Genomic DNA, 23,355 nt, shown 5'->3' on the forward strand with positions numbered 1-23,355 from the left:
GGATGAAAGCAAATTTTGCATGTCATTCGGAAATCAAGGTGCCAGAGTCTGGAGGAAGACTGGGGAGAAGGAAATGCCAAAATGCCAGAAGTCCAGTGTGAAGCACCCACAGTCAGTGATGGTCTGGGGTGTCATGTCAGCTGCTGGTGTTGGTCCACTGTGTTTTATCAAGGGCAGGGTCAATGCAGCAGCTATCAGGAGATTTTGGAGCACTTCATGCTTCCATCTGCTGAAAAGCTTTATGGAGATGAAGATTTCATTTTTCAGCACGACCTGGCACCTGCTCACAGTGCCAAAACCACTGGTAAATGGTTTACTGACCATGGTATTACTGTGCTCAATTGGCCTGCCAACTCTCCTGACCTGAACCCCATAGAGAACCTGTGGGATACTGTGAAGAGAAAGTTGAGAGACACAAGACCCAACACTCTGGATGAGCTTAAGGCCGCTATCGAAGCATCCTGGGCCTCCATAACACCTCAGCAGTGCCACAGGCTGATTGCCTCCATGCCACGCCGCATTGAAGCAGTCATTCATGCAAAAGGATTCCCGACCAAGTATTGAGTGCATAACTGAACATGATTATTTGAAGATTGGCGTTTTTTGTATTAAAAACACTTGTGTTTCATTGGTGGGATGAAATATGCTAATTTTTTGGGACAGGCATTTTGAGTTTTCATGAGCTGTATGCCATAATCATCAGTATTAAAACAATTAAAGACCTGAAATATTTCAGTTGGTGTGCAATGAATCTGAAATATATGAAAGTTTCATTTTTATCATTACATTATGGAAAATAATGACCTTTATCACAATATGCTAATTTTTTGAGAAGGACCTGTATTTATTTTCTTTATAAAAATACAGTTTAAAAAGTAACAACTTCTCGAACTTACAAAGTTCAAGTTTACAGCTGTGGTGTATTCTTTATGAATACAAAGAACTATGACAGTTTGTGATACAAAAATTTTTTTCTGCAAATACGTGCTCTGAGGTCATGGGGTCACGGTTAATACACACATCTGACAAGGTTGAGCTGCAAGTAAACCAGTTTGGTGCAGCTCCTCTGAATGAAGACGTCTTTTGGATAAAAGACGAAATGTTTCAACAAATAAAAATCCATCCAGGGTACCTGACTCAACCTTAGATTTATCTACCCAGTTTACTGAGTATCAGGACACAACACATTGATACGAGCACCAAGATGACAGACCAACAAACAAACAGTCAGGTAATATTAAACAGTTAAATGTTATTGGTTTATCTTATTTCTATATGGTAATTACAAAATGTAGGATAAAGAAACTGTTTTTATGCAGTTTCTTCTCAAGCATGTAACTTTATTGGCTTCTTTGTTAGGTCCAGTTAGCACAGTGGTGTCCATGTTAAACACAAGTTCTCCAGGGACTGTCAGGCCAGACAGGACAATGCAAGACAGTCTGTTGAGGGACAAGCAACCCAAAGTGAGACAGCGCCACAGTCTGGACAACGACTGGTGTCCTCAACGCAGTGTCTCTGAACAGTCAGTGCATCAAGAAATGGTTTTACCTTAGTCTGTGTAGCTACTACTAGGTGTTGATCGTTTTGTATTTCTCATTTCATAATGTAAAAAGTAAATTTTCCTATCACATAATTACATTTTTAGAGCTTTCCTGGACATTTTCAGAGAGGCAAAAGGCAAAATATGTTTTGCACCATATGCACGACCACAAAAAATTTTCCTGGTGAACTTTCCTCTCACCCAAAAGAGATGAACTCCAGCTTATACTGGACTTGGGAACTGTTCTCTCACAGTAAACGTAGAGCTTCACACATTCAGAGGTAATTCTTTCAAAGGTTAGGTTGACTGGATTTGTTAGGGTTTATAGTAAAAATAGGAAACTGATTTCATTTGATAAATTTTTCCATAGATATAGGAACAAATGTGTGATAAACATTTTTGATTCTAACATTTATGGCCATTGGTAAAGAGAATGAACTTATATAGCGTCTTTCTATCTTATCAAGATACTCAAAGCGCTTCACACTACAATCTGTGCCCTCATTTACCCATTCATACAGCACTCTACTATATTCATACAAAGAATAATCAGTGCTTTCACATTCATGCACCGATGGGACACCATATCAGAAATGTGTGTCCACACATTTATGACATTGATGCAGTAACTATATGTAAAATGTTTGTACAAGCTGTCAGATTTGCTGCTCAACACATTTCCAAGACTTGGCAGTATCAGTGGTTGCTGGCTGCTACACAAATTTACAGACATGTGCATACATTTTACATATTGCTATCTTCTCAAAAACAGGCAGCAATTTCGCTGCCTACTCAAATGTCTGGCGTTGCCTACTCTGACTGACTTCTTTTCTATGGAGTCAATCGACGCGCTGACGCATGATAGTCACATGACCAATTTCAGTCTCTTTGGCGGCAAAGACAAAAGACAAAGACAAATTTGTCAGAAGTACAGACTTTAAACTACACACAAGTTTTTAATTGTGTTGATATACCAAGTAAAACCAGATATGATATTGCGCCGCTCAAGGTGGCTGCATGTTGGAGTAGCTCTGTTACTTTCATTCTGAGCTATTGCTTTTGGAAACTTTAATTCCTGTTTTTCTGGATGTAAATCACTTCATTTGGATGAATACTTCCTCTGGTGTTGGATGCTGTGCAGCTGGAAGGATTTTTACTGAAACCTTTTTACTTTTGGACATTTGTTATGATGTGTAACCATAACAACAAGCCCCAAATCTCAAATGAGTTGATAAGGAGGCTCCGTGGATGCGTTCCCATCTACCTGCTTGCAGTGCTTGAGTGCCTGACCACTGAGATCCTAAGATCTCCTAAAGAAATCCTGGAACTGGCAAGAAACGCGGCTCATGACAGCAGAAGGACTGGGATCGTCCCCTGGCATCTGCAGCCGGCTGTCCGTGTCGACGAGGTGCTCGGCAAGCTGCTGGAAGGAGTGGCCATCGCTCTGGGAGGAGTTCTGCCCAACATTTGGGTGGTCCTGCAGCCCTGGGAATCAAGAGGCCAGCCGAGTCTGGGTGGACATATCGGACGACATCTGCAGCCAGTTACTTTGGATCAACTGTGGGATGGACCTTTACAAGAGATCCTTCCATTGTGAACTTGTGTGATTTTCCTAGCTAATGTGAGATTATAAGCAAAATAATTGATTAACATTCTGATTAACATTTAAATGATTGTAAGGTAGTGAAAGAATGACACATAAACACATTTTAATACATGAAATTTCAAGCTTGATTAAAATAATACTAAAAGATAAAACATGAAATCCAACACTGTCTACAGCCATTAGTATCTATAACATCTCTGAATGAAACAAGGACAATGAGTTACAACAATATTTAATTTCCTTTTGGGATTAATAAAGTATTTTTGAATTGAATTGAATTGAATTGGATAAATAATTCATGCCACATCTTTTTTTTTTAAATCCTTGTCATATCTGAAGATCGTTAGAACGAGGGGCTGCGGCAAAGACGGGCAGTCTCAGAGACAACACCCCCGTCACCCTCCGCTTTCGCCTCCCACCTCCACCGAACAGTTAAACAACCTCCCCGCTCCTTTATGATGGAGGCTCCAAGTTATTTGTCAAGCACCAAAAAATCTACAGGAAGACAAAGAAAAAGATGCAGAAGTTGAATGGAGTTCAGTGCGATTAAGTCACAGTGAGAGTGGGAGAGTCATGAGGTTTGAGAGATTTATGATATTTAGCGTGTTTGGGTTTTACAGTGTAATTTAGTGTGTTTGGTGTTTAGTCAGTTTTATTGTGTTTGAGTCAAAACAATGAGACGATATTTGAACATGAGGTGCTGCAGACCCAGAGGAGGATGGAAAGTGAGACAATCATGGAAAAAAAAATTCTGTGATGGTTAAAAAAAAATCAGTGACGGAGGGTTTTAATTAAAACATCCTCAAACCTCACACATAAATAAAAGCATAAATCAAATACAACTGACATATTAATGTTACTTTGATTGCAGCAGGGTCATCAGAAAGTGTAGATTACCCCTTAACAATATTAAATAATGTTATAATATCCAATGAAGTACACTTGAAATATATTTATTCAGGCATAACAATGAACAACAAATAATAATTTTATTCTTCTTTTCAGTGAATGGCAGAGTCGGACAGCTTCGTACAAACGGCTCCAGGATGTTGGCTGTGCAGCAGCTGAGTTCACAAACAACATTTTAAATATGATCATCACAGACATGCGGCCGCTGTCCGTGGTGGAAGACGAAGGCTTTCAGAAGATCATCTCCACCTTCTATCCAAATGATGTCCTTCGCTCTAGATCCTACTTTATAAATTCCATTCAGTTTTGCAATCCATAAAAATTATTTTACAGCATTTAGATTTTTCTGTGATGGTTAAAATAATTCAATTTAAGCAATAAAATATTTATTTTTCGTGTATTTGTATTACTCATAACATGAGTAGTTATTCAAGCATAAAGAAAAATTATTTAGATAATTAAAATTTTCATTATTAATTGTTACACATTGCTCCATAAACTACACTGTAATGTTTCTCTAACAGCTGTGCAGAGAAGTTACACCCCAAATGGTAGATAATTGTCAAAACATGACTAACAAGAATGCAGTTTTTTTTTGGTTTTTTTTAATTAAATTTGCTTAAGTAGAATGTAGACACATATCACATTTTATAAGTAAATAAGAGGTGGACAATCCTCTGTCATTAAATGTTACATGCCTGAGAAGAGATAAATTAAAAATGAGTTTCTTTATCCTATAATTTGTAATTAACGTATGTAAATAAGACAAACCAACCTTTAACTGTTTAACATTACATGACGGTATCTCATTTCTTGGTCTGTCATTGGCACTATGATTTGAAACAGATAAAGCTTTTAAAACGCATGTGCATTGTGCAAAGATGAACTTTGTGTTTGTAAGTTTGTGAAGTTGTAACATTTTTAATTGTATTTTTACAAAGGAAATATACAGCCCACATTTTGTGTATGTGATTTAACTTCATTTAATTGTTTGCAAATTCTATGTATGCACCTTGGTTTTACTAGAGGTATGACTAATATGCGCACATTTCTGTCTTTACATACACGTTTATTTTGATAGTTTTCTTACGCCATATTCCAACAGTCCAATATTTTCCTGATGCAAACTTTGATGAAGATGGCCTTTTTGGTCACAAAATGTTGCCAAACCCGCTTTTGATTTCAAGAAATTCAAAAAAAAGTGCTTCCCATCTCCTGTGCTGCTCCTGCTCTGATTGGCTCGTTTCGGACCATACAAAACGTTGTGATTGGTCTGCTGCTCCGTCAATCATCAAAAAGCCGGTGCTAGAAGGCGTGGCTTATTGTGACTAGCAGCTGTGCTTTTCCTCAAGATGGCGGTGCTGCCGCTGAGGCTACATGGTATCACCTCGACAATAAAATAATTTAGGAAGGCGGTTTGGTTGCTCGGAGGAGACGCGTGTGTCTTGTTTATTAGTGAGTATGTGTATTGATTTATAACTATTGGTTTATGATTTGTCAACCTTTTTTCTACACATCCCGGCTTGCTAGCACATGATTTAGCTTAACGCTAGCGACATAGGAAAGGCCCAGTTTGCTGTTGCAGATTAATTAAATGCTCATTCTCCGTTTTATGGCACGTTGAGTTTACTTTTCTGACCCGATTAAAGTTTAACCGTGTTTTAAAACAAACGAACCGAGCTGTTTATAGTGTTATTACAAACGGTGCAGTGGCATTACCTGACATCTGTTCTCTGATAATGTTTCCCCCTTAGCTCCCAGATGGTCGCGGTGAAGAATGATCAGTGCCTCTCCTCCACAATAAGCTGAATGCATTGTGATTTCCAATAATTGAGACAGTGATTCTGAAGGCTGTCTACATTAATGAAAAGAGCAATGTAGTCAGCTTAACATATTCACCTCTGGTACGTGATCTATACAGGGATGAGTTTCTGCATGTGTGATCACCAGTCGAAGTAGGAGACATTGTTTCGAAGATTTCAACGTTATTGTCAGGTTTTAGCCTTTGATTTAGACAGAATGGATATAGATGATATTCTACCCCCTCTCCCCTTGGAGCCACCTGATGATTTTGGTCTAGACCAGGGCAGAGCACCTCCACCACCTCCCCTGCAAACGTCCTGTGACGCAGAGGTAATGGACGTTGGCTCTGGTGGTGATGGATACACATCCACCCCAGGAGAGGGGGAAGCCACGTCACAGCAGCCCATCAGCAGCAGCTTATTAAGTTTCTGTAGCCACTTTTCAGACGAGGCGACCTCCAACCCACCCTGCCCCAGAACAGCCCGCCACGCTCCCCAGGTCACCAAGTTTTTACCAGACCTCAAGCTACTGAGAGATGTAAAGATCAGTGTGAGCTTCACCGAAGCCAGCACCAGCAGCAGCAGTAGTAGTAGCAACAGCAAAGACAGGAAGGTTTTGTACACAGGTGAGGGGCAGGAGGCAGGAAGCCAGGATGGCTTAGCCTTAGGCAGTCTCGATTACAATTTGCATGATCCGTCAAGTATGCTAGAAGAAGCTGAAGGAAGCTACGGAGCTGGAAACCCAGCAGTCAGAAAATCTGAGGCAGAGGTAGACCTAGAAAACAAGGTCGAGTTTGCTGTCTTGGATGAGTTAGATGACTTTTACGAGAACCTCTTGGATCAGGATGATGATGAGCACGGCGGCTTTAAGTCTGACACCATAGTTCAGCAGGAACAAGTGGACGACGAGGCTGCTGCGTTTTCCTACGAGGTACGTCTGAGTCCATGTTACAGGATCCTGTGTCTATCGGCTATAAATCTTGACTGCTCTTTTTTCTAGGAACAAACGGAGCCCTCCTACAACAATTCAAACTCGTTTTGCTCTTGATTCTGTAGTGCTTAAGGATTTTGATGAAATTATAGCTATTAAAATTTCTACACGTTTTTTAATCTTGATGGCTACGTTATTGTTGGAGCTCACAGTTGAAATTGTATATAGAGGTTTTCCACATCTCTTCAGAGTACTCGAAACAGCCTCCAAACCTTTGAAGCTCCTGCAGTTTTCAATAGGTAAAAGTTAAGGTAGTATCTCACTGAGCTGCACTTGTTGGGAGACAAGTAGCTGGTGACTCCAAATTGCTGGGAAATGTGTGAACGTTGCAGTCTCTGCAAGCGAGCGACCAACAAGCTGCAAAACACAACCAGTCTGTGAAAATCACAGCTTATTTGCATGTGCATGACTTTCTCTGTGCAGGTGTCGAGCGTTACCGTATGTTGCTTTTGAGACGATTTGGAGTAGAGGACTTTGTGCGACAGCTTCTCTTATGGAATAGTCCCATTTTTGAAACGTGTTCAAAACTCAAGCGACAGCTGCACACCTCTTTGACTTGTACAAGGAAGATGAGTAGTACTACAGTACAGTGAAAGGTGCAAGAAATTCTGTAGCGCACCTTCTAGTCAACTAGTCACAGCCCAGTGAGGTACCACCTGTTTTAGTGGTAAAGCAGCATGAAAGGGAAAATTGGAGCTGCGGGTAATAACTGCTTGAGTCGTACATTAACTGTGAAGAACTTCCCTTTTTGTAGAAAAACTGATTTAAACTGGAAATTGTTGGTAGTATTTAGTAAATATTTTTCATTAAATAAGGACGAGGAATGAAGGATCCAAAAGACTGAACCTGCTTGTGTAGTGAAAATATTTTAAACTTTAGTTACTAAAGACATTTTCTCATCAGCTTCTATCGAGTACAGACCAAACTAATTGTTCGGAGCAGTATAAATGTGAATTTTCTTGCTTTTTCTTTTTTGTTTTCCTTCTTTTTTAAATTACTGAAATGAGAAGTGTGACGCTGGAAGAGGTTAGTACCATTTAAGTTTATCTTTATAATCTCAAATGCCAAGTTTTATTCAAAGTCTTATTTATTCACTGGTTTGCTCCTCTGAGTTGTTTTATTTAGAGGCTTCCCATCACTTCAGGGTTTTTTGTATGTTTTTCCTTCAAGTGAAGCGAAGGCCTTCTAAAAGTGATTTGAAGTGCTTTCCCACTACGCTCTTAACCACTGACTCTTCCAGGAGGGGTTTGATAATGATGTTGATGCTCTGCTGGAGGAGGGCTTGCCTGTCCCAAAGAAGATGCGTCTCACAGAGGACAGATATGTTGGAGACAGTGATCATCAGTCAGATGGTGAAGGAGGCGTTCAGCCCATGATGACCAAAATTAAGACTGTGCTGAAGAGTGAGTGGTTGATCTGATTCACTTTAGGGTTTGATGCCTTCAACAAATCAACAGTTGAATGTGGTTTTTGTATTTTGGGTAATGTTTCAGGAATTAATGTTCTTTTCTTTTTTTTTTTTTTTCCTCACCCATGTTTTTGAAATGTCTGCAACCAAATCACTGACTCTGATTACAAGTTTAAAAAGACAAATTAATCAGCCCATCCTCCTCCATCTCACTCTGTCCTCACTCCATCTACCTCCATGTCCTCTCTAACTGCATCCATGTATCTCCTCTTTGTCTTTTTCCTGGCAGCTGCATTTCTATCATCCTTCTACCAGTATACCCACTGTCCCTCCTCTGGACATGTCCAAACCATCTCAGTCTGGTCTCTCTAACTTCATCTCCCAGTTGCTCAACCTGTGCTGTACCTCTGATTACCTCATTCCTAATCTTAATCCATCCTTGTCACTCCTAAGGAGAACCTCAACATCTTCCAGTTCTGTCTTTTTGTCTCTGTCTCCAGATCAGACAAACATAACAAACCAATTACCCAGTAGGAAAATAGAGATGCAGGAGAAATAACCAGCTTACTTTAGCTTATATTTTAGTTTTTAAGTGAGAATGTTATTCATTGTTTTATGTAAAAATTCCTTTAAGTGTTGTTTTTAAATATATATATATATATATATATATATATATATATATATATATATAATTAAAGCTCAGCTATTCCCATCATCCTAAACATGACCCAGTAGTTTGCAGCTATATTAAGTATGCGTTTAACAAATGTCTACGTACTGACCTAAACATTTGTTGTATATCAGCCGTTGGCTACTGATTTCTAAAGGTTGGCATTAGCCACAGAAAATCTTGTATTGGTCGACCTTTAGTCATGTGACACAAAGTGGATGATCAAGTAGCCTCTGAAATGGTACATATACACAGCTGGATGTGTAAAGATCAGTGCAGATGGGGGAAAGTGTTGGAAGAAAAGCAGTGGTCTGTTTTTTCCTCGGCTGAAAATGTCTAAATATTTATCAGCTCGATGAATCCACTAACATGTTTGATTTAGTTTGGTCTTAACATTCTCTTTTTTTAACACTTCATCCAAAGTCTTTCACAGTGATGCCGGATGTACTTGTCCTTATCTGCTATAGCGTAACTCAGAGTACCACTGTTATTACGTGCCTTCAAGTTTCGTCTTGTGGCAGGTCGCGGCCGTCCACCCACTGAGCCTTTACCTGACGGATGGATCATGACATTCCATAACTCAGGCGTTCCAGTCTACCTGCACAGAGAGACCAGGGTGGTCACCTGGTCCAGACCCTACTTCCTTGGAACTGGCAGTATTAGGGTAAGTTACTAAATGCTTTGTGTCTGAACAACACAAAAAATAAGTGACTGAAACTGTGTGTGGTCACTTTGTGGAAAAAGATGTTCATGGATGAGTCCATGAACATCTTTCAGAGCAGTTGGTCACATGTTTAGTTTGTTAGACATTAACTAGTTGAAGTGAACTAACGCAGTTCATGTTTGAGTATCTGTCACTGAAAGCCTAATCTTCTCCTGTTCCTAGTTTGTTTATTTCCAAGCTTCTTTTTTTTTTTTTTTTTTTTTTTTTTAAATCCATATTTTTATTCAGGGATGGAGTATAACTCATTAAGGAGATTTGTTAAAATTTCATTAAGTGTAGGTGTATGTAAAGACAGCAAGACCAGTCTTAATGGAATAAATAAATGGGTGACTTTACAGATGCAGAAGTACCTCGCTACTACGTGGTTCGTTTTTCGCAGACTCGCTCTATCACGGTTTTTCAAAATAAGATTGGACATGACACACAATTGACTGATTGATGGATGAGCCGCACAATAGAGGATGACACGAGTGGATTTTCACTCCTGTCCTGGTCCCACAGAAAAAAATCCTGTCCTGTCCCAATCCTGGTCCAGAGTAAAAAAATTAATCCTGTCCTGTCCCACACCTGGTAACATGACTCCTGCTCCTGTTTTTTTTTAATCTTCATTTAATTTTTAGGAAATACATTGAATTTGATTTGATCTTCTACCCATTCCTGTTTAAATTACTTTGTGTTCTTTAGTTTTATTTCAAAAGATATGGCAACAGTAACAGTTAATCTGTGGTGAAATAGAGACATTTATTTCCTTAATCCAAATAAAAACCTTCACTAAATGTCATAAAACCAATAATACATGGCCTGTAGTCCATATAATTTTTCTACAGAGGATCAGCTGCTGAATCTCTGTTTCCAGCTCTTTTGAAGGTCAGTTACAGTAAAAACAAAAAATCAAAACCAGTCCATGGGTCACACCATGTCTACCTTAGATGAAAGAACCCAAACATAACAAGTTGCATTTTACTAATTTATTGAGCAATTGTTTCCTTTAAACAGTGACATTACTCTCATGTTTTAAATTGTTTAAACAAACAAACAAAAACAAAAAAAGAAAAATAATGTACTAAGCAGAGAACTCAACAAATAAAAATGTTTAAAGACATTATTATACATTGGACAACGTCCTCAAGAAGTTAAGTATATGTGGTTGAGGTAACGAGCTCGTTTGGGTGAAGCAGGATGTCGTGCATCTTACCAGACTTCAGAGCATCATTTACAGACTGGACCATTGCAGGTCTGGTGTTCCACCTCATCTCTCCACAGCTTCAGTGACCAGTCCAGAGCCTTGTGTCACCTAAAAGTGAAAGACGACGGTGCACAAGTCAAAATAGTGTTACCATGACTACAAATGACTATTTGTTGGCCTTTCTTTTGGAAAAAAATATTTATCAAAAACACAAGCTTTACAGTTGAAATTAAGTCAAGAAAACGTGACATTTGCAACTATAAATTACAGTAGCTTATTTTTTCTTTATTTATTTCACTTATCATATTTTATAATTATTTAATCAGCCTCACCAGGCAGAGATTACAAGATTTTATGTATCTTACCTGCTCTTTTGAAGTGTGTGACAAGGGTCTTTGTATCCAAAGCTGTTTAACAGCTTGCTTCCAGAGCTAACAGCTTCCTGTGTTAGGTAGAAAAATTTAATTAAAGACAAACAAAAAGCTTAGTGCTACTTTTTGTGCCATGCTTTATAAAACAGTTATTGGATCAAGTATTTACTTATGTAGGTAAACATAAATGTTTTAAAACCTGTTAAAATACACCAGAATGCAGGAAATAGCAGCTACTTTATCAAAAAGTTATGGTGGAGGACCCACAGACCTCGCATCAATATGTCCCCCTACAATAATTCTAATGCTAATACCCCCTGTGTGGTTCAAGCCAAGAGCCATTGTTAACACTGGGGGGCTAAGGCCCCTAAAAAGGCTTCTAGAATCGCCCCTGGTGTGAAGAAATGAACTGAGAAAAATCAACTCTTGGCCTAAAATTTAACACAACAACATAATTGTACACATCATATCTTAAATCTAAAACTAAAACAGTTATTATAATTTATATGCAACCAGTATTTCATATAAAAACTGGGATATTTTTACCGTAGAATGCTTTCACTAACGAGTTTGTTCTTGTACTGGCACGGTTACAGCCGACAGTAACTATTTACACAATAAAGTGATGGTTGTTCACGTTTTCCTCGATTTCAGTATCCAGCAGGACGTCACAATATAAAAATAGGATATTTTTACCGGAGAATGCATGCACTTTAACCAGGAAGAGTTCGTTTTTTTTTTTTTTTTGACATTACAAACAGCAACAGATAATAAAGATTTTAACCTAAAAACCCACATAACAAAGCAGAGAATAATTTTTAAATTAAAAGGGACAAGGTGGAGAAAAATGTGCTGTTTGAGTTTATTTACTGACAGTAAACAGCAGCTCCTCACTGCAGCTAAGACGTTTAAAGCAGCACAGCACCAAGTTATTTGACACTTTCCTGCCTGTTCTGTGAGTTTAATAGATAGATAGTTACTTCTTACCTTGTGTTGCAAACTATTTTCAGGCTCTGTACCGTATCGCAGCTCCTCCCATCCTCTAGGTGAAAAGCTACTGTTGGAACAGTTGACTCCTGGGAAATGTAGTCATTTTGACTTGTGTTAAAGTGAAGGCTTACTGAAAGAAAACTACAAAATAGCTGCGCCCGTTTTTGATTTTTTTTGTTTTTCGTTTTCATTTTTGGTTATTGGTCGGTTCCCGCTCCTGTCTGCTCCCGTTAGCTTTCAGTCCAGTCACGTGAGTTATAATGAGGTTGACTCCGGTCTCGCCGGAATCCATCCAGAATCCATCCGGAATCGCGTGACCCGCGGTACTCCCGAAAAAATTTCATCCTCTGCTCTCCATGCAGAGTGGAGAAGTGGGCGTGGCCAAGAGCGCTTGCTGGTGGCTGAGGCAGGGAGTTGAAATCATGACATGACATCTCTTTTAGAGAGTTTAGAAACATTGTTTAGAATATTGCAAGTATGTGGGAAGTGTTTAAAACGCCTTAATATATAAAAAATGCTAAAATACTGCTTGGATTTCTATTCCTACTTCGCGATTTTTCACTTATCAATCAATCAACCTTTATTTAGACAGGTAAATCCCATTGAGCCTCGAGGACTCATTTACAAGAGAGACCTGATTTCAACAAAGAATGATGACAACAATGGACAACAGCGACAAAAATAAACAGTTATAAAAAGTCATAATACAGGTTTTTTGTTTTTTTTTCCAAATAGGATGGCTAAAAGGAAAAAGTAACAAAAAAACAGCTAGATTCTAAGGCGAATGTAGAAAACTAAAAACAGGAACATGTCTGCGTTGGTCCCTGCCAAGAGTCCAACAGGTTCTTAAAGCCACTTAGAGAGGTCAAGGTCAAGAGCTTCAAATCTTTTTGTAAGATATTCCAGGAAACAGGAGCAGAATAGGAGAAGGCCCTTTGACTAGTTCAGTCCTCACTGAGGGAACACTGCAGGTAATAATGTCCTGAGAGCGCACGCTGTAGCTGCACTCACGCAGAGACATGTAGGAGGAGATGTATGAAGGCAGCAGACCAAGAAGTGATTTAAAGATGAAAATGTACCAGTGGGAGAGTCTGCGTGAAGTTAATGATGTCCAGTTAACCAGTGAATACAGGGAGCTGTGGTGGGTACGATAATCACAGCCAGTTATGAATCTTAGTGCACCATGATAGACAGCATCCAACATCTGCAGGGTTCTTGTAGGAGCGTTCATGTAAATAATGTCACCGTAATCAATGGAGGGAAGGAAGGTCACAGATACAAGGCGTTTTCTAGCATTCAGAGTTAGACAGGATCTGTTTCTGAAAAAGAAACCCAGTTTAACTTTCAGTTTCTTTATCAAGTTTTCCACGTGGAGCTTAAAAGAGAGATGTGAGTCGACCAAGATACCCAAATATTTATAGGAATCAACAAACTCAATGGGGACACCATTTGAGGATAAAATCGGAGGAAGAACTGCTGGGACCAACTTCCTATTTGAAAAAAGCATCGCTTTGGTTTTGTCGGCATTTAGGACACGTTTGAGGCGAAACAAATCAGTCTGGATGATGTCGAATGCAGAATTCAAAAGCTGGAAAGCCTTAGCAACAGTTTTAGCTCGACAATTATCGCTTATCGCTGATTACTTATCGCTGGGCTTCGGGGCACGGATCCCCTGTGATAAACGAGAGACTACTGTAATTACTAATAGAGGAAGTTGCAACATTTTGCCTATTTTCATATATTTTACAGAACTAACATGAAAAGGTTTGAGCATATTTTTGGTGTTCACACAGAAACATGATCCTCCTGTTAGCAGCATCCCTTGCCTACACTACAAAAAAATGAAGGATCGGGAGGAAAGGGAGTTGAATGGGGAGGTAACCTCTAATGCAGAGGCGTCTCCTGTGAAACCTGGGGAGGAGGTGGCTGAAGAAAAAGGAGCCAAGTCAGAGGAGCAGGAAGTTCTTCTCTCTGGCCTCACTGACCAAGATGAAGAGCCCACAGCTGACAGCCTGCCCAATAAAGAGTCGCAGCCCTGCGACACTGCTCAAGGAGCCTTAGGACAAGTCAAGGCCAAGGTGGAGGTGTGCAAGGACGAGTCCATAGGTAAGGGCTTTTCCAAAACGGACTAAACGTTTTCCCCCATTTCATCTCGTGAAACTCGGAATCTAACGTTTAACTTCCTTTCAGAACTTGAAGATTTTCGTCTGTATCTTGAAAAATGTTTCGACTTCGAACAAGTCACTGTCAAGAAGTTTCGCACTTGGGCTGAGCGAAGACAATTCAACAGAGACATGAAAAGGAAGCAGGCAGAGTCTGAGAGACCTATTCTGCCCGCCAATCAAAAACTCATCACATTATCAGTCCAAGATGCTCCAACGAAGAAGGGTAAGACAAGCAGGCCCCAACCCACAGTCGTCTGTTTATCACAGGTACTGATGGGAAACTTGTTCCTTTAGGAGAATTGTTTTTGATGCAGTCATGATTTTATTTCAACAGAATTTGTGATCAACCCCAATGGAAAGTCTGAAGTTTGCATCCTGCATGAATATATGCAACGTGTCCTGAAGGTCCGACCTGTTTACAACTTCTTTGATTGTGGTAAGTTCCTCGTTCGTTAGTAAAGATGTTTTTCACAACTCTTTTTTTTTGTGTGTGTTTGTTTGTTTGTTTGCTGGTACGTGAGCTGCAGCTGCTAAGACCAACATGTAAAGCTCTTTCAGATTAAATCCACTTTACACAAAAGTTAGATATTTTGATGTGAGATAGTTTCTCTGAAGGAATACTGGAAGCAAAAAAACATGTTGCTTTTTCAATTGTTCGGCAAATTTGAGAACAGGATGTGCAGATTCATGTGTATGAAAGAGCTTGAACCGTGTTTTTACACTGCACTACTGGTGATTTCCTGTGAGCTGCACTTTTGACTTTAAAACTGAAGAGGTCTTGGGCAGTCTTTCCTCAGAAAGATGTCCAGCACAAGTTGTTTATTAATATTAAAAAATTGTATCCCAACATTGACAACTGATTTCCTACTCATAAGTTAACAAACCAAACAAAATCCTATTCATTGTTGAAGGATCAAATGTATTTTATTTAATTCTTTGTTTCTAAATGATAAATCTTCAGACTGAGGTTTGATTTTCACTGATTGTAATTTTTGGCCACAGAAAACTCCAGTGAACCCTTCGGAGCGTCCGTCATTATAGATGGAGTCACTTACGGCACAGGAACTGCGAGCAGTAAAAAACTTGCCAAGAACAAAGCCGGTAAGATTTTATTCAAAATAGCTCTGAGGGTGTTTAATCCCATTTTATTAATTTGTACTGAAGGGTGAATTGTTTTTAGACATAATGTCACTTTTAGGAAATCAGCTGGGGGGGAAAATAGTTAATTATTTATCCAGTTCAGACGACAGGTTTGCTGCAGTGACTGCTGTTTATCCTGTACATGCTAAATACTTGGCCTGGTACATTTGACTGGTTGCTGGTTATTACCAGTTCTTCACTTATTGGTAATCTGTTGGACTGCAGCTCGAGCCACACTGGAAATCCTCATCCCTGACTTTGTGAAGCAGACGTCAGAGGAGAAACCTGTTGAAGGGGATGAGCTAGAGGTACGTTTTTATTTTTAATGTCTGCACCAGTTTTTAAATAAAGGATAGCAAAATAGGTTCACATCCAGATGTTCGTTTGTCAAGAAACTATTTGCATCATTTCACTTGTCTCCCTGCTTGTCCCCCCGGCACAGTATTTTAATCATATCAGTATAGAGGACTCCAGAGTGTACGAGCTGACCAACAAAGCAGGACTTCTGTCTCCATATCAGATTCTTCATGAGTGCCTTAAAAGGTAAATTTATGTTTTTAGTATCAACTCTTAAGATATTTGTTTTGTAAGGTTTATCTTTTGTCCATGTATGTCAAGATGGCATGAAACACAATAAATCAAACATCTTGTTTCAAATTTCCCTTCATTGACGTGATTTAGTGAGAATCACTGTTGGATGTTTTGACTGTAGCCCCTGAAATAAACTTTATTTTATTTTATTTAAGCTTGTGTACCACTGGGCTGTGACTGTTGCAGAATAGCTGGACACCAAATTTAGGAGAAATTAAAAACATTCACTTCAGATCACACTGAATTTGGTACTTACAATACATAACTGCAAATGAACAGGATGTTCCTGTAAATCACATGCAAAAAAAAAAATCATAATTTAGTCAAAAGGTCTTAAGTATGTCTGTTTGATTATAGATTTTATTCTCTTTGACTCCAGTCAATCACAGTTTGTTTTCTTAGGTCCCCAGTTCTCCCAGTCAGACCCAGTTCCAGAAGAATTTAGCTGTGGGAGGCTGGGGAATATTTTGGGGGGACCCAGTAAATAGTCATTTTATTTTATATAAATGCATAAATAAATATATACGTAACCTTGCAACTGAAATAACCATACGTTGTTTATTAATACAAAACAACTAAGTGACATGTAGTCACCAGACGATGCAGAGAAATTGTGCTCAGGTTTGCATAAATCTTAGAAACTAGCATTGATCGTTGCGTTTGAAACACATTAACACCAGAAACTTGAACTGTACATGAAGTCCTGAAGAGATGTGGAAATGTTCAAAAAATAAAAAAAACTGAACATTTTTAACATTTTCACTCTTTAGTTGAACAAACCTGACATGCAAAAAAAAAAAACCTGTGGAACATCCATCTTAAAAAATCATTGAACTCAATTATCAGATTTTCTGCCTCTAGTAAAAATGCATTGAACTGTTCGTTCATGTTTTCAGACTCTGGAGTAAGGAGTCCCTCTGGTTGTACTGGTCTGTGTAGGTCTAATACAGCTGCAGTCTGCGTTTCCCAGATGATTGAAATCTTCTTAATAGTCTGTCCTTCCATTCTGTCGTGCATTTCCTGGTTAGATTTTGGCATATTACTTTATCAAAGTGTCTTCTTCTCTTTCTTCTCCTCCTTGAGAAATTAGCGGTTGGAAAACTAGATTGTCTTCTTTACGGCCACTAATAATCCAGTTTAATCTCCCTCTGCTGGTTGTCCTGAGTCATAGGTTCAACGTCTTTACACGGTGTAACAGCGAGCTCGGCCCGGCCGGTAAATCTGTTGTGCAAATCTTTCAGACGTGTTCACTACAGTGAAACAATAGCAAGGCCTTGCTGTGTGTGTGAGGAAATTGACAGCTCTTGCAAGCATGTAGAGACATTTAGGTGGTGTCCTGTTTTATAACCATGCAACCAAAAGGCAGGTGGGTTTGTTCCACATACTCCTCTGCAAGGAAATGTTTGCTGTCTGTTGCAGAAACCATGGGATGGGGGACACCAGCATCAAATTTGAGGTGATTCCAGGAAAAAACCAGAAGAGTGAATACGTTATGACTTGTGGGAAACATACAGTTCGAGGGTGGTGTGAGTAGAACCAAACCCCAACCTTTTTATTTACTATTGATGACAAGAAATGCCTAAATTCTTTAACGTCAAAACTATTGGACACACAAAGGTGGTTTTAGTAACGCGTTTTGTACATTTGTTGTTTTTGTCACTAGGTAAGAACAAGAGGGTTGGCAAACAACTAGCGTCTCAGAAGATCTTACAGATGCTTCACCCCCATGTGAAGAACTGGGGCTCACTGCTACGAATGTACGGCAGAGAGAGCAACAAGATGGTCAAGAAGGTGAGTGAACTCTGCTGCTGACCTCTGCGCTCCGGCAGCTTCATGTCACGTTCTGCATTAAAAAAATTAAAAGATGGGCATGATGTCTTTGTCTGGAAAACAAACTTGAAATAGACATGAAGCAAAGGGACTTTTTGTTATTGGCATATTGTTTAGTTATGATTTAGGTTTTTTTTCATTAGAATTACTCAGTTTATAGTTCATGATGTTCCCCATCCACGAAAACATTTTGAACCCCATGGCCCACCTCCTGGGGTTATGTGAACTATGTCATGTAGTGTATGTAGCATTTTAATCTCCTTTCTGTTGCTCTGGTTTCTGATGGTGTGTTGTAACATCCACTGTCGTCTTGCACCATATTTAAATGGGTATTATAAGCTGAAAGCATTATTCTGAGTGTGCACAGGATGAAAATATAATCTCTTCTTCAGGAGAGCTCTGACAAGAGTGTGATCGAGCTCCAGCAGTTTGCCAAAAAGAACAAGCCAAACCTCCACATCTTGAACAAGCTGCAAGAAGAAATGAAGAAGCTGGCAACTCAAAGGGTGAGAATCATTTTGTCCTTCTCTTTGTTCAGTACATTGTGTAGTTACGTCTGAAGAAGCAGAGCTGCTCTGCTCCGCTTCCGTCATGCCATGGACCCCCACCCACCTCACGGTTCTGAGCCCGCCTCTTCTCCACAGAGTTCAGTTCTGTGCGTTGTTGTCTGACTCCACTCACATGTGGAACTCCTCAGTCTGCTCACGGCAGCTGCCTGTGGGCTCCTGTCCACATTCGACTGCTCACCCCCCCACCACTCGCTCCTGCTTCAATCTCGATTGCCACTGCCTTCAGCTGCTTCAGTTGTCCAACTAAGGACGATTCATTCATCCTTTTTTTTAATGAAAGTAAATTGGACTGGGGTTTTTTTTTTTTTCCCCCCCCAACATTTTAATCGGTGTTATTTTGACAAATTGGCACCATTTTTTTGATGCATGATTAATGTGAATAATACACATCAAAACGTTTCTCATATTTTTAATAATCAAAATTTTATTAACCCTCTTAAACTGTTGAATTAATTTGCAATTAACGGTGCTATTTAATTATATTTTTGTTTTTTAATTAAAATGCACAATGACTTTGGACTTTTAGGGGCGTAGATTTGAGTCACCGGATCCGAGCAAAGAGTTGCAGGAACACTCTGTGTCAAAATCAGGGGGTTCCCAGGTCCTGTTCCGGCAGGATCCGGCTCAAATTAAGCCCCAGTGTACATGTATCAATGCTTGTATTCTAGTATCGGTGTACACACAGCACATTGTACATAGTGCATCTATCCTCATTGATTGTCTATGCTTGCTTTTTATTATATAATGTTTATACTAGATAATTGTTAGGAATGATTGCTGTATGCACGTACTGTGGGCTACAGTATACTTGGTCACCTCTGAATGTGACTGCCCACCACGAGACCGTAAGTTCTGAGCATTTTGTGTGATGGAAATATCTCCTGGAATTTCAAGAATTACTCAAGAAAATTTAAGGAGTTTAGTTTTCATGAAATGCTATAAACACTAAAAATTACTATGGCATGTTTGAGCAAACTGCCGATCTACAGGATAACAAAAAGCTCTTAAACTAATTACTAATTCTAACATGTGTCTGTGTATTTATAAGAATAATTCAGCTGCCTTTCTAAACGTATCACTCACGTTGCTGTCCCTTGATTGTATTTTCATGCCAGGAGGAAACGAGGAAGAAACCCAAGATGACCATAATGGAGTCGGCCCAGCCGGGCAGCGAGCCCCTCTGCACTGTTGATGTTTGAGTCTCCAAATCACTGATGAACCACAGCACTGAAAGCCAGTCACTGTCGAAACATCCCACCATCCATGCCCAGATTATGCATCACTGAGATCACAATGCAATGCAGTCCCACACTGAGCAGGCTGGTAGAGCTGCCTCCTCCACCTCCAGGCGGGTGTCGAGCAGGTTGGCTAAATGCACTTACAGACCCTAGACTAATTACTGCCTACCTCTTAAGATTCATCCCTGCTATGAACTAAAAAAATGACCAGGACTTTAAAAAATCTGAAAAAAGAAATGCACGTATTTTTAAACTATGGAAACCACTGCACTCATTGTTCTGTCAGTGTTGTTTTCTACACTCAGTCTTTAGGTACATTATTTTTAGTGCTGGAAGTATTTGAAAGGGACTACTAATACTCATATTTATACTACCGGTAGTCATTTAATTGGGAAGCAAAGTTTCTTGACTGGTTATTTTAATGGTAATTCTGGATTTTTGGAGGTAACGAGTGTCTTGGTTTGCATGACAAGAACTTGAGTTGTGAAGTTTGGATCCGTTATGCACCCGTGTCTGGTCTGTTTTTGTCAAGTAGTCGTGCTGTTGGTCTAAATGCTTTTGAGACATTTGTTTGGACATTTTGTACTGGGGAGGATCTGCCTGCCTTTTTATAGTATTTGTTGTTTTTCTCCACCCTGACGCTGCAGTAAACCCAGTTCAGGGCCAGAGTACTGTAACGGGTTTAAACATTTCTTTATTGATTTTAGTTCTCTGATGCTTTTAATTGTCTACACACGCCATGCTCGACAGCTTTTCATTTAGGATGGCCTCCTGAAAACAAGATGGCCACATGTTGCCTTAGTTGTCCATTTCATGAAGGGCTCTGACACAAAATACATTGGACCTAAAACACCTGCAGGAAGTGGGAAGACCAAGCCCCATTTATTTTGTGTATATATATATATAGCATTTATTGGATAAGTAATATTTAAATGAAAAGCTTGCTAAATGTCCTCATGGAAGTAGTATACAGCATGTGCAGTTTTCTGAGTTGTCTTAATGGATTGTGGATTTTGTACATTTGCCATCTTTGCGAGTTTATTACGTTTACCCACAAAAAATGATCAAGGCAACCTTGTAAAAGCTGACAAGTGTGTATACCAAAGCTTACATAGTCTTATGCATTTTATAGGATCTTTTAATGTTGTTGCAAACTTGAGTAAATGTAACAGAAGAAAAGGCATCAATGTTGGAGCAAAACAAAAACTGCTGTGCGTTTTCTACAAAACACCTACAGGAACGAGCTGAACGGCTCCTGTAACAGTGGACAGTGACCTGCATTGAGAATGTGCTGTGTGCATTTTGTCAACCTTGTGCTGGTGTAAGCAGAGAAATAAAATACTGGTTTTATGTTGAATTGTAATGATAAATTGTTTAAAATGTTGCTGCCTAGAAACTGATGTTGCAACTTGAGCTTTTTGACTTCAGTGGTATATTTGTTATGCAAAAATAAAAATGTCTTGACTAATAACAATCCCTTTGGTTTATTTTAAGAATACAGATGTGGTCAAATTTGTTTGCACCTTTTCATAAAAAAAATAAACTGGGTACTGAAATATTTTTTTTAATGTTTATAAAATTTAGCCCCCGACTTTCGATTCAGTGAAACTGGTGTTAGCAAAAGTTTGCCCAGAACAGATTGAAAATACTTTGACCACAGGGACATGTTGAACTGTGTCCTGTATTTAGCACATCTTCAATCTTGTAATCAGTCTGTTTAAAGCAGAGGTGCCCGAACAGTTTCTCAGAGAGGACCAAGTTTAAAATCTTATCAGAGGGCTGCAAATGCAATAATACATGAAATGCAAATACTACTTTAAATAAAGTCCATTTATGTATGATCGTTATTTAACCTTCAATTCTGTATAAAGAACATCACAGAACAGGCTGTATTGGTTGTGGGGGTGGATCTGGGGGTCCTCCCCCAGAGAATTTTGAATAAAGTAGATGCCATTTCCTGCATTTTGGTGTATTTTACAAAGGTTTATTACAGTAGATTAACATGAAACAAAAGATGTAAACTCATTGAAATCGCTGACGTAAGGGGCGTTCACTTCAGGACAAATTGAGGTTGCTGACTGGTCAGTTGCTGACATGCTGGATTGACTGACAGGTGGACGGACACGTGCAAAAAATAAATCACATTTTACTGGCCTGTTTGAGACTGCTGTCATTTATTCCATATTCAATATTTTGGTGAATCTATGGTTCGAGAATGTTTCCAACAATGTTTTCTTTTTCAGAGGTGCTTGAGCAGTCCCAAAAAGAGGCTAAAATCACTACTGAAGCCAGTTCATATTTATCATTTAGGCTATTTGTGTGATTTATAAGTATTTAGTGCAGGATCAAAGGAAAATGATTTCCAGTGTCAGGAAGCTGTAGGAAGTCTGTCAAAATAAAATATCCATCCATTTTCTTTACCCGTTTTATTCCATTTTGGGTCACTGGGGTCGCTGGTGCCCATGTCCAGCAATCACTGTGCGAGGGGCGGGGTACACCCTGGACGGGTCGCAAGTCCATCACAGGACCACATAGAGACAAACAACCATTCACTCTCTCACTCACACCTAGGGACAATTTAGAGTTATCAATCAGCCTAACATGCATGTTTTTGGACTGTGGGAGGAAACAGGAGTACCCGGAGAAAACCCACGCATGCACGGAGAGAACATGCAAACTCCACCCAGAAAGGCCCCTGGACCGGGGTTTGAACCAGGGACCTGTTCGCTGAGAGGCAGCAGCTCTACCAGTTGTGCCACCGTGCTGCCCCAAAATAAAATATAAATTAGTCAAATTAAATAATTTAATGCACATAATAGCCACTCCAGCTGTATAGTGCCATTAAGGTAGTCATTGGGCTGACTTTCCATTTAACAAAGTCAGAATGACTGAGTGTAAACACACTGACGCTTCAAAGGAAATTTTAATATAGTAATGAGGAAAGCTTGGCGGGTGGGCCCCACTTTGGGCACCCCTGGTTTAAGGAGTGGAAGTAGTCACAGGGCTGTTTGGCTTCATGATGTGTCCCACATTAAACATGGACCAAATAAAACTTAGGACAGTTATCTTGGGAGGTTACAAAGAAAACTGACAGTGTAAAGTCTATAAGACCAAGAAGCTTGATGTCTCTGTGTCCACAGCTGCAGAATATTCAGAAGGTCAAGGTCCACAGGACTAAAGAACCTCCCTGAACATGGCCACAAGAGAAAACTGATGAACTGAAGAGACTTGAGAATAGTATCCAAAGAGTTCAAACTCTTTCAAGGCAAGGTGCACCAGTCACACCATCGGTCACTGTTGGGAGTCGAAGTGGACTTAATGGAAGACAACTGGATACCAAATCACCCACAAAAACTGGAATCTGCCTGAACACATGTAACAAACTGCATAGGTCTTTTTAGCTTTTTGTTCACAAACCAGGAAATGGAACGTACAGAGTGATCTACAGTGAAACCTGGAGGAAGCTCTTGTTCTACAGCTGCTCTGCTGCATCTGGCACAGAGTGATCTGTGCTGGTTACAATGAAATCTCAAGGCTATCCAGGCATTCTGGAGCAAAATGTGCTGCTGTTTCAGGTCATGGATCCTCCAACTTAAAACACTGCTAAATCACCCAAGAATGGCTA

At 39.5% G+C, this 23,355-nt stretch overlaps 1 protein-coding gene across 1 annotated transcript; it reads left to right on the forward strand.

The window, feature by feature from the left end:
- Positions 1-5,907: 5,907 nt before the first annotated feature.
- On the forward strand, positions 5,908-20,685 carry dgcr8 (DGCR8 microprocessor complex subunit). Its single transcript, XM_037681243.1, has 13 exons — positions 5,908-6,788; positions 8,089-8,251; positions 9,448-9,590; positions 13,991-14,303; positions 14,388-14,585; positions 14,697-14,798; positions 15,365-15,463; positions 15,728-15,810; positions 15,945-16,045; positions 17,513-17,619; positions 17,757-17,884; positions 18,316-18,429; positions 19,608-20,685. The coding sequence occupies exons 1-13, from the start codon at positions 6,075-6,077 to the stop codon at positions 19,689-19,691; spliced, it is 2,349 nt and encodes a 782-aa protein (XP_037537171.1). The 5' UTR covers positions 5,908-6,074; the 3' UTR covers positions 19,692-20,685.
- The last annotated feature ends 2,670 nt before the right edge of the window (positions 20,686-23,355 follow it).

The sequence above is a fragment of the Nematolebias whitei genome, chromosome 8 (assembly GCF_014905685.2).
Source record: "Nematolebias whitei isolate Nwh7 chromosome 8, NemWhi1, whole genome shotgun sequence".
Taxonomy (NCBI): Eukaryota; Metazoa; Chordata; class Actinopteri; order Cyprinodontiformes; family Rivulidae; genus Nematolebias; species Nematolebias whitei.